This window comes from Palaemon carinicauda, chromosome 2 (genome assembly GCF_036898095.1).
Source record: "Palaemon carinicauda isolate YSFRI2023 chromosome 2, ASM3689809v2, whole genome shotgun sequence".
Classification (NCBI taxonomy): domain Eukaryota; kingdom Metazoa; phylum Arthropoda; class Malacostraca; order Decapoda; family Palaemonidae; genus Palaemon; species Palaemon carinicauda.
The window spans coordinates 128,091,796-128,106,146 of NC_090726.1; the positions used below are offsets into that span (position 1 = coordinate 128,091,796).

At 36.1% G+C, this 14,351-nt stretch overlaps 1 protein-coding gene and 1 long non-coding RNA gene across 2 annotated transcripts; one reads left to right on the forward strand and one right to left on the reverse strand.

The window, feature by feature from the left end:
• The first annotated feature begins 2,795 nt into the window (after positions 1–2,795).
• On the forward strand, positions 2,796–5,392 carry LOC137621210 (uncharacterized). The gene is made up of 3 exons (XM_068351617.1): positions 2,796–2,905; positions 4,645–4,753; positions 4,975–5,392. The coding sequence occupies exons 1-3, from the start codon at positions 2,903–2,905 to the stop codon at positions 5,196–5,198; spliced, it is 336 nt and encodes a 111-aa protein (XP_068207718.1). The 5' UTR covers positions 2,796–2,902; the 3' UTR covers positions 5,199–5,392.
• Positions 5,393–8,185: 2,793 nt separating this feature from the next.
• On the reverse strand, positions 8,186–9,478 carry LOC137626839 (uncharacterized). The gene is made up of 3 exons (XR_011041091.1): positions 9,321–9,478; positions 8,978–9,095; positions 8,186–8,229 (listed from the first exon to the last, which is right to left on the reverse strand). It is a non-coding gene; the product is annotated as an uncharacterized lncRNA (long non-coding RNA).
• Positions 9,479–14,351: the final 4,873 nt, after the last annotated feature.

The window sequence follows — 14,351 nt, forward strand, 5'->3', positions numbered from 1 at the left end:
TATATATATATATATATATATATATATATATATTTATTTATATATATACTTATAATTGTTTTCGGTCGCCCTCAACGACAAGACGTATGACCACTGGTGTCTCCCCATCCCTCGGGTAAGGGGGGGGGGCGTGAGAAAGAGTAGTCATATCCTGGTGAGAGGGGTTGCTGTTAGGAAAGGGGGAGGGGATGGGAAGGGTTGAATCTTTGTGTGTGGGCGCGTGTGCGTTTGTGCGTGCATATCTATACAGTATAAATATTTAGCCGTTATTTTGACTAGTCGCTTACACTTGTAATAAGCTTGTGGCACACTATTCTATCTTATTTCTCCTCCTCAGTTTTGTTCAGGTTTTTTATAGTTTATATAAGCGATATTTATTTTAATGTTACTGTTCTTCAAATATTTCATCTTTCCTTGTTTCCTTTCCTCACTGGGCTATCTTCCCTGTTGGAGCCCATGGGCATTATAGCATCGTGGTTTTTCAACTAAGGTTGTAGCTTAGCAAGTAATAATGATATAAAGCAAATGGTTAAATATATATAAGAGGAAGCCCAAGTAGTTGACATTTGTGTCGTTGTTCTCCGAACCCAAGAAATGATTTCTCTAGGATGGTACGAAAAGCATGTTTGGAATCTGATCTTTTATTTACCTATTCAATTCCTGAGATGTTCACTGTATCATTTTGATGTTAACAATAACCTTGGAAAGTTTTTGGGGCCTATAGGTCTACCTGCTGAGTCATCAGTAGCCACCACTGTCGGGGCTTCCCTAGTCCTAGCTTAGGTGGAGAACTGTAGCTTGGGTGTTGATCAGGAAAAAAAACTATATTTGTATTGAAATAATGTTAAAATCCAAACTTATTGCACCCTTGAGAAAGAATAATAGATCGCAATGGAGTATCACATGTTAATGTTAATTAAATCAAAGGTTGTCGATTCTGATAAAGTATATATATATATATATATATATATATATATATATATATATATATATATATATATATATATATGAGTAATATTCATAAATATTACGAACTAAAAATCCAAAGATGTATTTATGAGTCTATATAAATACACAAACTAACATAATCTCCATATGTTGCACCGGATAAAATTTCTCATGGAGTCTAGTAGATTATTCAACAAAGGAATGAATAACATTAGAAAAAGAACAAAACGGTACCTGATAATAAATAACACGAAATTATATCACGAGAGAGAGAGAGAGAGAGAGAGAGAGAGAGAGAGAGAGAGAGAGAGAGAGAGAGAGAGAGAGAGAGAGAGAGAGAAATGGCGCATTTCTTATTTGGCAGCTGTATGGTTCCCACGAATGAACTTCATAATCATTGTGTACTTTGTAATCCATTACTGATGATGCTTATTATATTCACCTCAATTATTGCAAATGGGAATGTACGCATACACACACAACAACAACAACAACAACAACAGACATAGGCCTCAGACATCTCCTTTTCATATCTGGGGTTTGGCCATTTCACCACCAGCTGGCCATTGTGGATTGGTGATGGTATTATTATTACTAGCCCAGCTACAACCCTAGTTGGAAAAGCAAGATGCTATAAGCCCAAGGGCTCCAACAGGGAAAAATAGCCCAGTGAGGAAAGGAAATAAGGAAATAAATGAATGATGAGAATAAGTTAACAATATATAATTCTAAAAACAGTAACAGCGTCAAAACAGATATGTCATATATAAACTATTAACAACGTCAAAAACAGATATGTCATATATAAACTATAAAAAGACTCATGTCAGCCTGGTCAACATAAAAACATTTGCTCCAACTTTGAACTTTTGAAGTTCTACTGATTCAACCACCCGATTAGGAAGATCATTCCACAACTTGGTAACAGCTGGAATAAAACTTCTAGAATATTGTGTAGTATTGAGCCCCATGATGGAGAAGGTCTGGCTATTAGAATTAACTGCCTTCCTAGTATTACAAACAGGATAGTCTTGTCCAGGGAGATCTGAATGTAAAGGATGGTCAGAGTTATGAAAAAATCTTATGCAACATGCATAATGAACTATTTGAACGACGGTGCCAGAGATTAATATCTAGATCAGGAATAAGAAATTTAATAGACCGTAAGTTTCTGTCCAACAAATTAAGATGAGAATCAGCAGCTGAAGACCAGACAGGAGAACAATGCTCAAAACAAGGTAGAATGAAAGAATTAAAACACTTCTTCAGAATAGACTTTAGCCTGATACCTCACAGCATACTATCCTATAAACCCTTGGGCTTATAGCATCTTGCTTTTTCAATTAGAGTTGTAGCTTTGCTAATAATAATAATAATAATAATAATAATAATAATAATAATGGGCGGTTCTAGCTAGTACAGCTTTGCTGATAATGGCGATACACACTCTTTAAACCCTTGCACCACTTTAAAGTATCCCACACATATCCACGCGTATATATATATATATATATATATATATATATATATATATATATATATATATATATATATATATATATATATATATATATATATATATATATCAGCTATTTCTAGTCCACCGCAGAACATGGGCTTCAAACATGTCCTTCCACTTGCGTCTGTTTATAGTCTATCTATCTATCTTTCTATCTATCTATCTATCTATTTATATATATATATATATATATATATATATGTGTGTGTGTGTGTGTGTGTGTGTGTGTAAAATAAACATCCATACGTAACCCTTTACCCCGTGAGAATCATAATGGTTATTCTCTCATAAACTCACTCCGAATTATTTTCATAATAACCCTTAGTTCGTTTCTCTCACGAGGCTCCCTTAAGCCTAAATGCCCCTTATCTCCTATAAAAAGGGAAGCCTTTATGGAAGCTATGGCAATCTAGTGAAACCCCTTTCAGGATAAAGATGGTAAGACAATTATTAACCTTTTTTTTCATATCAAAATAATAATAATCAATAATCAACGACAATGAATATGAAGATTTTAAGTGACTTTGAGATACTAAGTTTTTACACGTCTCGTGAGCAGTGAATATTGAACGCCATTATTATTATTGTTGTTGTTGTTATTATTATTATTATTATTATTGTTATTATTATTATTATTATTATTACTTGCTAAGGTACAGCCCTAGTTGGAAAAGCAGGATGCTATAAGCCTAGGTGCCTCAACAGTGAAAATAGCTCAGTGTGGAAATGAAACAAGGAAAAATAAAATACTTAAGAACAGTAATAACGCTACAATAAATATTTCCTATATAAACTAAAAAACTTAAATAAAACAAGAGGAAGAGAAATTGGATAGAATAATGCACCCGAGTGTACCCTCAAGCAAGAGAGCTTATAAAACATGCTTAAAGTAATCACATACGTTGCAAAGGCATTGAGCAAAGAGAAGGCTACTTTTTAATAATATGGAAAAACTATATAAGGAGTTGCTAGTATTGACTTAGATCAACTAAGAGAGAAAAATATTATTATTATTACTAAATTAGCTAAGCTAGAACCCTAGTTGGAAAAGCAGGATGTTATAAGCCCAAGGACTCCAAAAGAAAAAAAAATGCCCGGCGAGGAAAGGAAATTAGGAAATAAATAAACTACAAGAGAAGTAATGAACAGCTAACAAAGAATAAAATATTTTAAGAACAGTGACAACATTAGAACAGATCTTTCATATATAAACTATAAAAAGAGACTTGTGTCAGCCTGTTCAACATAAAAACTTTTGCCTCAAGTTTGAACTTTTGTCATTGATACTTCAACGTTTTCATATAGTTTGAGATTTTATTCAAGTAACTACTTACAGGAAGTCATCCTCAAACACAAGATGAAACATCAGCTAATTTCAAACTTGGGTGTTTTATCATATAACGATTTCAATCATCATCATCATCTCCTACGCCTATTGACGCAAAGAACCTCGGTTAGATTTAGCCAGTCGTCTCTATCTTAAGATTTTAATTCAATACTTTTTCTTTCTTCATCTCCCACTTCGCACTTCATAGTCCTCAGCCATGAAGGCCTGGGTCTTCCAACTCTTCTAGTGCCTTGTGGAACCCAGTTGAAAGTTTGATGAAGTAATCTCCATTTACCCACGGTCCAGGTATATCTCAACCGTGCATTTACCCCTCACCATTATTATTATTATTATTATTATTATTATTATTACTATTATTATTATTATTATTATTTTCTAAGCTACAACCCTAGTTGGAAAAGCAGGATTCTATAAGCCCAGGAGCTCCAATAACCCAGTGAGGAAAGGAAACAAGGAAAAATGAAATATTTTAAAACAGTAACATTAAGATAAATATCTCCTATATAAACCATAAAAAACTTTACCAAAACCAATAGGAAGAGAAATTAGATAGAATAGCGTGCCCGAGTGTACCCTCAAGCAAGAGAACTCCAACCCAAGACAGTGGAAGACCATGGTACAAAGGCTATGGCACTACCCAAGGCTAGAGAACAATGTCTTGATTTTGAGTATCCTTCTCCTAGAAGATTGCTTAGCATAGCTAAAGAGTCTCTTCTACCCTTAACTATGATTTCATCCACACATGGTACTCGAGTAATATCTCTTATAGTTTCATTTCTAATCCTGCGATTTAACTCAATATTCTTCAATATTCCTTTTTTTTTAACAGACCATCAAGCAAGTGCTCGTGGTTTTGCTGCCACTGGTGGCTATGGCAAGGGCGGAGAACCAGTGTTCCGCTGAGATTACTGCCATGTGTCCTGCATTGGATCCTGCAAGTAAGTTAACGGTTCACGGATTGGTGCAGGTCAACCATATTACTACCATTTTAGTCTGACGATTTGTGAAAAAAAAAAATCTAATATTTTTACTAATACAGTATTAAGCTAAATGCATAGAATACCCAATGTAACATTGGATATAAAGGATATTATTATTATTATTATTATTATTATTATTATTATTATTATTATTTTTTTTATTTTTCTTCTTCAAACAGCTCCAGTTTATTATCCTGACCCATACGACTGCAGCTCTTACTGCGAATGTTCCGACGGCATCGCCTGGAAATTCTATTGCGCTCCACCAACTCTCTATGACGAGACCCTGAAAATCTGCAATTGGGAACATTTAGTCGATTGTGGTGATCGGGGACCTACCACAGTTCATCCTACGTCTACAATTCCTCCAATGACCACGACTGACGACGATGATGACGACTAGATTCCTTCAGGAGGCTTCAGGAATCCCTTGGTACACCTCGCTCTGATAAAAATACACTCACACCCTTACTGTGCGAAGAGTTACTGTGTTTAGTACCGCCCAATACCTCTGCTATCTCTTCCTACAACTATCTGTTTGGTTACTCATCGTGGTGTAGGGGCGTGGAAGAGAGCACTTCTACAGAACGAGGTGTGCCAGGGACACCTGTGTCCAACTGTACATTCATATCGAATTTCAATATACGATACAAGTTGATTTTTATGACATAATTCCTTCATGCAAAAATTTAATATTGCTTCTAAGTTACCCTTGATCTAGAAAACAATTTATACAAAATGTTATATTTTGTTATTACATAAAATATCACAGTAAGCATTACTGTTACACTCTAGGCTGCTGGTGAAGGTCAAGGTCACTCCTGTATTTGTGGAGTTACAAGATTAAAACACTTTAAATAAATCTTCTTTTTCTTAATGAGAAATGTTACACACCTTTAGAATGTAAACCTTTCAAGGAATACCTTGTAGTATCAAATTAAACAATTTACCAACTTTTGTTAAACAGTTTTGAGACAAAGATTTGTTTATCTTATTCCCAACACTCCCAAATATTTGTTATTATTATTATTATTATTATTATTATTATTATTATTATTATTATTATTATTAGCTTCCTCTTGTTAAAAGTAAAGTCAACTACAGTTGGAAATGATAACTAACACACACATACATATGTATATATGTATAAGTGTGTGTGTGTATATATATATACATATATATATATATTTATATATATATATACATATACATATATATATATATATATATATATATATATATATATATATATATATATATATACATACATATATAAATATATATATATACATACATATATACTGGGGACTAATCTTACTTGTTATAACACCAGGGCACTCAGTATACTCGTACTTGGTCCAGTCAGATACCAGACCTGTGAGTGGCTTCACTTATAATTTGCTCACAGCCTGATTCAGAGGCAAAGTCCAAAGCTCTAAGCCATGTTGATCAGTACGAGAAACAAAATTTAATCACGCCCTTTCTATCATCTTGTATCTTAGCCATAATGATAAGGAGGTAATCAAAGGTAGAATCAGCACCCACTGAGTCCTAGGTAGAATCATACAAGTCTGGATTTCCATAGATTGAACGCAAATAAGAGTTGTCAGGCTTTCCACAAACTTTTATGACTTGAATCTCATGACCTCCATATTCATAGCAAGACTTATGAGAAGCAAGGTACTTAGTCCTAATATACATCACTATTCCCTTAGCTCTAAGAATGGCCTGTCGTTTCAAAATTGCTGGTTTCTTAAAACTTAGAATAAGGAGCTCAGATGAGGCACAAAGTTTCTAAGCATAATAGAATATCACACTGTCTGGAGGCAACACCAGTCTCGAATATTGTCATTCATTCCACGAATATTGAAATATATTAGACGCCACTGGAGAAGTCTAGGATGCACTGGTCCCATATTTTGCTCAATATCTCCAGACAGAATCCGAATTAACTGCAATAGAAAGGTTTAAGGGGCACAGGTCCCAGATTTTGCTCAATACAGTATCTCCAGACAGAAGCCGAAGTGATTGCAATAAAAAGGTTTGAGGTGCACTGGTCCCAGATTTTGCTCAATATCTCCAGACAGAATCCGAAGTGATTGCAATAAAAAGGTTTAAGGTGCACTGGTCCCAAATTTTGCTCAATAACTCCAGACAGAATCCGAATTAACTGCAATAGAAAGGTTTAAGGGGCACAGGTCCCAGATTTTGCTCAATACAGTATCTCCAGACAGAAGCCGAAGTGATTGCAATAAAAAGGTTTGAGGTGCACTGGTCCCAGATTTTGCTCAATATCTCCAGACAGAATCCGAAGTGATTGCAATAAAAAGGTTTAAGGTGCACTGGTCCCAAATTTTGCTCAATAACTCCAGACAGAATCCGAATTAACTGCAATAGAAAGGTTTAAGGGGCACAGGTCCCAGATTTTGCTCAATACAGTATCTCCAGACAGAAGCCGAAGTGATTGCAATAAAAAGGTTTGAGGTGCACTGGTCCCAGATTTTGCTCAATATCTCCAGACAGAATCCGAAGTGATTGCAATAAAAAGGTTTGAGGTGCACTGGTCCCAAATTTTGCTCAATATCTCCAGACAGAATCCGAATTAATTGCAATAAAAAGGTTTAAGGTGCACTGGTCCCAAATTTTGCTCAATAACTCCAGACAGAATCCGAATTAACTGCAATAAAAAGATTTCATCATATCTTAAAACAAAATTAGCAATAATGATAATAAAAACAATATATATAAAGCACTCGTGCAACTTATAGACTAAATTTCACTAGAGGCAAAACGTGGGAAAAAATTTGTCAACGTGGCGTGACCGACACAGGCTAAGTACCCTCCAGGATAGCCACTTCAACTAAAGGAAGGACAATGACGACAGTTTTGAAAATTAATACCCGAGGGAAAGATAGAGAAACATATACCCAGCAATCGTTAATGTAAATTTTCATGTTGAAACCCTGTAAAAGGTTTCTATCCCAGGTCTTCTTCCCAACCGTTATCCCTACATACAGGTGTCGTTGCCTGATGCGCCCTCTCTAATGCCAAATCAAAGGCATCTTCTTCCACCAAACCTCTTCTCTCCATAGTTAGATCTGAATATGTTTCAATAAAACGCTGTTTCAATTATGCAAGAATTTATTTTGACGAGCTAAGAAAGAGTAATCATCGTCAAAAAATGCACGATATCAAGCATCACCACTTTCTATTGTTGTCAATCTGTTTGCTCGCCATTTCTGCTCGCTAATCTTTAACAGATCAATATCCTGGAATGGGTCTGGAGCCGCAGTCAACACTGGTAATCCAGTTACAGATGTTTCTGGTTATGTCGAAAGCCTGTTGTGGACCGCACTGGAAGAGCCAGGCTGCTCCGTTCGCGCATTCACAGTACTGCAAACAATTCTCTGGGACCGGGTAGTAAACAGGAGTTGCTGTCCAAGAGGTAAAAAAGATATCATTAGACAGAGAGATGTGTTTCAGAATTATGGCTTTAGTAGCCCATATTTTTTATCATATATCGTATTTATCCTACTCTACAATGCAACAATTATTACTGCAAATGTTAGATTAGGGCTAAATCGTGTAGGCATTTCCGTAATAAGCCTTTATCAGGTGCAGTTTGACATGGGAATACCTGACACACCTGACTCTGGGAAAGTGCACCCTGACACCTTAACTGCACAGTCAGTTACCAAGCTGCTAGTGTAAGGAGAGATGACAGAGGTGATGCTCGTGGCTAAACACGAGAACTGGCAGCGCTGAAAGCGTGTGGCAGGGTGTACTACCTCGGAGCGAGGTGTGCCAGGAATTTGTGTTTCCAACTGGACATACATATACGCAAATATTATAAAAGAATATATATATATATATATATATATATATATATATATATATATATATATATATATATATATATGCATATATATAGATACTGTATATATATGTATATATATACATATATATATGTATATATATATATATATATATATATATATATATATATATATATATGTAATATAGTGTGTGTGCGTGTCTATTTATATGTAAACAAAAGGAATGATAGCAAGCGTATTCAATTTAATTCACAAGAAATTAACGTTGGATATTTCTTATACTACTTTGATTCATCGCTTGTTCTTATAAACGGAAAAGTGGAAGTTTGTCTTCTAGGTCTCTCACCCGGGTCCACAGCTGGGCATCTGTCTGAGATACTCCTATCACATTGTTCGTAACCTCCCGTCAATGAGGAGGCACAAACCCCCACGAAAACAACAGCAAGGACGTACACTGCTGCCCTCTGTCGGTGAAAGAAAAAAGTTTAGTTTCTAAGCGCTCTGTCATTAAGTGTGGGAATTAGAATTTCTTTGGTACGAATATCTCTCTCTCTCTCTCTCTCTCTCTCTCTCTCTCTCTCTCTCTCTCTCTCTCTCTCTCTCTCTCTCTGTGCTAGGCTACTAAACTTACACTTCATAATTACGATTCAATACCCTTGAATATCAGACAAAAACAAGACTGAACTTACCAGCATGTTGAATTGTTTCCTTTGAAGTGATGTATATAGTTTAATCTGGGTATATATATTAGATAAAACCAATAAAGTTTTTCGATGCATGTGGGAAAGCACTGCTATCAGTTGTTTAATCCCACGAGTTGAGATATCCCAAAGCTTAGAACTGCATATCACTTCAACTTGTTGCGTAATTATTCACCTGTGAGAACCAAAGATCCCCAGATATTAGCTTACTCATTCATTTACATGAAATACATCTCAACTGCAATCTCTGTTTTCTCAGTAGGCGATAGTGCCTGGTGGAAATGGCGCGATAATGCGGTGAAGCATTATTACTGAAGCGATGTCGTTGGTATTGTTTTTTACAAGCTAATCGGAAAAAGGTCCTGATCAGGAAAGCGACTAATTGCTGATATATATCCCCTATATTATGAAGAGCAAGTGTCTAACTATAGTCGTAGTAAAGATTCTGGGTGAAATAAGCACTACCCCCTGATGACGTCATAGCCAATCAGCAGTCACAACTCATCCCGTCAAAGTGATTATAAGTTAGCCTAATTTGAAATTTGTAAGGGAGAAAACATGATTGGCTATCACGTCATCAGGGGGTGGGGCTTATTTCGCCCAGAATCTCTACTACGACTATAGTCAGACACTTGCTCTTTATAATATAGGGGATGTATATCGGCAGTGATTCGCTTTCCTCATCAGGACCTTTTTCCGATTAGCCTGTAAAAAACATCACTAATGACAACATCGCTTCAATTATAATGCTTCACCGCCTTATCGCGCCATTTCCACCAGGCACTATCGCCTACTGGGAAAACAGAGATTGCAGTTGAGATGTATTTCATGTAAATGAATGATTAAGCTAATATCTGTGGGTCTTTGGTTCTCACAGGTGAATAATTACGCAACAAGTTGAAGTGATATGCAGTTCTAAGCTTTGGGATATCTCAACTCGTGGGATTAAACAACTGATAACAGTGCTTTCCCACATGCATTAAAAAACTTTATTGGTTTTATCTAATATATATACCCAGATTAAACTATATACATCACTTCAAAGGAAACAATTCAACATGTTGGTAAGTTCAGTCTTGTTTTTGTCTGATATTCAAGGGTATTGAGTCGTAATTATGAAGTGTAAGTTTAGTAACCTAGCACAGAGAGAGAGAGAGAGAGAGAGAGGTACCAAAGGGATTCTAATTCCCACACTTAATGACAGAGCGCTTAGAAACTAAACTTTTTTCTTTCACCGACAGAGGGCAGCAGTGTATGTCCTCGCTGTTGTTTTCGTGGGGGTTTGTGCCTCCTCATTGACGGAAGGTTACGAACAATGCGAGAGAAGTATCTCAGACAGATGCCCAGCTGTGGACCCAGGTGAGAGACCTAGAAGACAAACCTCCACTTTTCCATTTATAAGAATAAGCGATGAATCATAGTATAGGAAATATCCAACTTTAATTTCTTGTGAATTGAATTGAATACGTATGCTATCATTCCTTTTGTTTATATATATATATATATATATATATATATATATATATATATATATATATATATATATATATGTACACGCACACACACACTGTATATATATATATATATATATATATATATATATATATATATACATATGTATATATATGTATATATATACATATATGCATATATATATATATATATATATATATATATATATATACATATATTCTTTTATAATGTTTGTGTATATATGTATGTCCAGTTGGAAACACAAATTCCTGGCACACCTCGCTCCGAGGTAGTACACCCTGCCACACGCTTTCTGTACTGCCAGTTCTCGTGTTTAGCCAAGAGCATCACCTCTTCCATCTCTCCTTACATTAGCAGCTTGGTTACTGACTGTGCAGTTAAGGTGTCAGGGTGCACTTTCTCAGAGTCAGTTGTGTCAGGTATTCCCTTGTCCAACTGCACCTGTTAAAGGCTTATTACGGAAATGCCAACACGATTTAGCCCTAATCTAATATTTGCAGTAATAACTGTTGCATTATAGAGTACGGTAATACTATATATGATAAGAATAGAGGCTACTAAAGCCATAATTCTTACTTTGCAACATATCACTCTGTCTAATATCTTTTTTGCCTTTTGGACAGCAACTCCTGTTTACTACCCGGTCCCAGAGAATTGTTTGCAGTACTGTGAATGTGCGAACGGAGTAGCCTGGCTCTTCCAGTGCGGTCCAGATCAGGCTTTCGACACAACCAAAAACATCTGTAACTGGATTACCAGTGTTGACTGCGGCTCCAGACCCATGCCTGGAAATTGATCTGTTAAAGACTAGCGAGCAGAAATGGCGAGCAACAGATTGGCAACAATACAGAGTGGTGATGTTTGATGCCGTACATTTTTTGAAGGTGATGACACTTTCTTAGGTCGTCAAAATAAATTCTTGGATAATTGAAACAGCCTTTTATTTAATACATATTTAGATCGAACTATGGAGAGAAGAGGTTTGGTGGAAGAAGATGCCTTTGATTTGGCATTGGAGAGGGCGCATCAGGCAACTGTCACCTTAATGTAGGGATAATGGTGGAAGAGATGATCTGGATTAGAAACCATTTACAAGGTTTTAACATGAGTTTTTATATTAACTATTGCTAGATATGTTTCTTCATCTTTCTCTCGGGTATTAATTTTCAAAACCATCAGGGAGGTGGAGAACCTAACAACACAGTTCAAAACAATGGCTTGCCAGGTGAGACTAGAGATAAATGAAGGCAAAACTAAAATCATGGAAGTAGCAAGAACACCACAATTACAGGGAAATGTAGATCGTGCAGGCATCAGAATTGAGACAGTAGAGTCCTTTAAATATCTGGGTACTATTATGTCATAGAACGCTGGAATGGATAAAGAAGTTACAGCAAGGATTGGAGCAGCCAAGATATGTTATTTCAGCCTTACAGACCTTTTTAAACGACGATCAATCTCCCGTAGAACAAAATTGAGAATGTATAACACAGTTATCAGACCAGTTTTGATATATGGATGCAAGACATGGTCTCTAACAAAAACAGAGAAAAAATTTGAAATTTTTGAGAATGGGATTCTGAGAAGAGTAAAGGGACCCTTCTATGACCAAGAAATAAATGGATGGAGAAGACGACACAATAGAGAAATAAGAAACAGTACAAACCAACCATATATATGTGATGTAATTAGATCAAGAAGACTCCAATGAGCAGGACATATGGCTCGTATGGATGAGGATAGAGCTCCAAAGAGCTGAAGTTTCTGGAAGAAGACCTGTAGGACGGCCAAGAAAAGATTGGAGAAGTTGCTTGGAGGAGGATGTAAGAATCTCTGGGGGAAACCTAAATGAATGGTTCCATCAGGCACAGGATAGAGAAGAGTGGAGAATCCTATCAAGAGCGGTCATGGGTCAAAATGTGGTCTAAATACCACCGGAGTAAGTAAGTATCGTTATTGTCCTCCCTTCAGTTGAAGTGGCTATCCTGGTGGGTATTTAGCCTTGCATGGTGTGCTGACCAATTTTCTCCCACATTTTGCCTATAGTGAATTTTAGTCTATGAGTTGCATGAGTGCTTTTTGTTATCATTATTGTTAAGTTTGTTTTAAGATAAATTAGGATGATCCCCTGTTCTATTTGTCTCGTTGGTAACCTCACGTCGCTAGGCCTTGCCCTCCCACACAAGTAGAAGAATCTATTTAGAATTCTCTAGAAGTTTTGAGTTAATATATTTGTGCCTCTAGGAAATCGTAAGCAGCAGAAGAGATCCAGCCTGCCCCTGTGAAAGAGCCAACATCCTCTCTCCTCAAGTGCCTCGAGTGTGTGGCTTCTCCAAAGTGAATAAGATTTTTATCCAATATAAATCGTGTGTAGTGTGTTCAAACGTTGATAAAGCCATTTAATGCTATTTCCAGTGTATTATATTAATATAAATATGTGTTTAATATAAATATTTATAACTGGCCCTGTGAAATTTAGGTGAAAACAGTGAAGTGTATTTATTTTAGCTTATCTGTTCAGTTAACTCAGGGATCGAACACGTAAAGCCGCCCTGACACTTGCACGCATTTCTGGCACGCACTGGGTGGTTCCCGCACTGTTCACGACAAGTTCACGACACGTTCAAGCATAGTTCACGACAAGTTCACGCCACGTTCACTCATCTTTCTGCATCTTTCCGCATCATTCCGCATCGTTCACGCATCGTTCACGCCAGTTCACGACTTGGCCAAATCATATATAAAGACGGGGCTTCCTACATGATTTTTATCAAAAGCGTATTCTTGTGCTAATCTTTGATTAATATCCCCTATATTAATGTATGGGTTATCTTTATAGATATTTGTAACAATTATGCTTCTATTTAGTATATATTTCATTATTTAATTATTATTATAGGTAATTAGCTGGTTTGAATAATTTTTAAGCTTTATAATTTACTGAAAAAATAATATTTTATGGCAGTTATATGCTGATCAGATATTTGGAACTCACTTTACATTATCTTAGAATTTAATTGAAAGATGACTATTCCATTCATTAGTTTTTGTGCTATAAAATCAATAATCTCTCTCTCTCTCTCTCTCTCTCTCTCTCTCTCTCTCTCTCTCTCTCTCCCCGAGGGATAAAAGAGTGCAGGGGGTAAAAGTTAGTGAAAAATCAAGTGCAAATTCCTTAGATTCGCGCCTAGGCCTATGTTAGTGTAAGTGTGAGTAACAATTTTGCCGATAGACTTACTCAAAGGGTAGAGTTGTAGATTGTGTAGGAGAATAAAGGAAAAGTTTTAATATATTATAAAAGAGCGAAGTAGATGAATTTGAAATGTATTTATTCAATGGTGTATCTGTATAGGCCTACAGCTGTAGTAGCCTACAGTGTCTATATCTCTGTATTTGAATTGTCTCTTTATGTAACCTATTATGTTTTCTGCTGTCTTTTCAGCTTTTATGCTCTGTTTGGTGAACTTCAAATCCTTGCTGATAATAATACCAAGAGAGAGAGAGAGAGAGAGAGAGAGAGAGAGA

Excerpts from the sequence above, each read along its gene's own strand:
- LOC137621210 (XM_068351617.1), top strand. Across the intron at positions 4,754-4,974 it reads TCCTGCATTGGATCCTGCAA|CTCCAGTTTATTATCCTGAC; the intron begins GTAAGTTAACGG and ends TTCTTCAAACAG.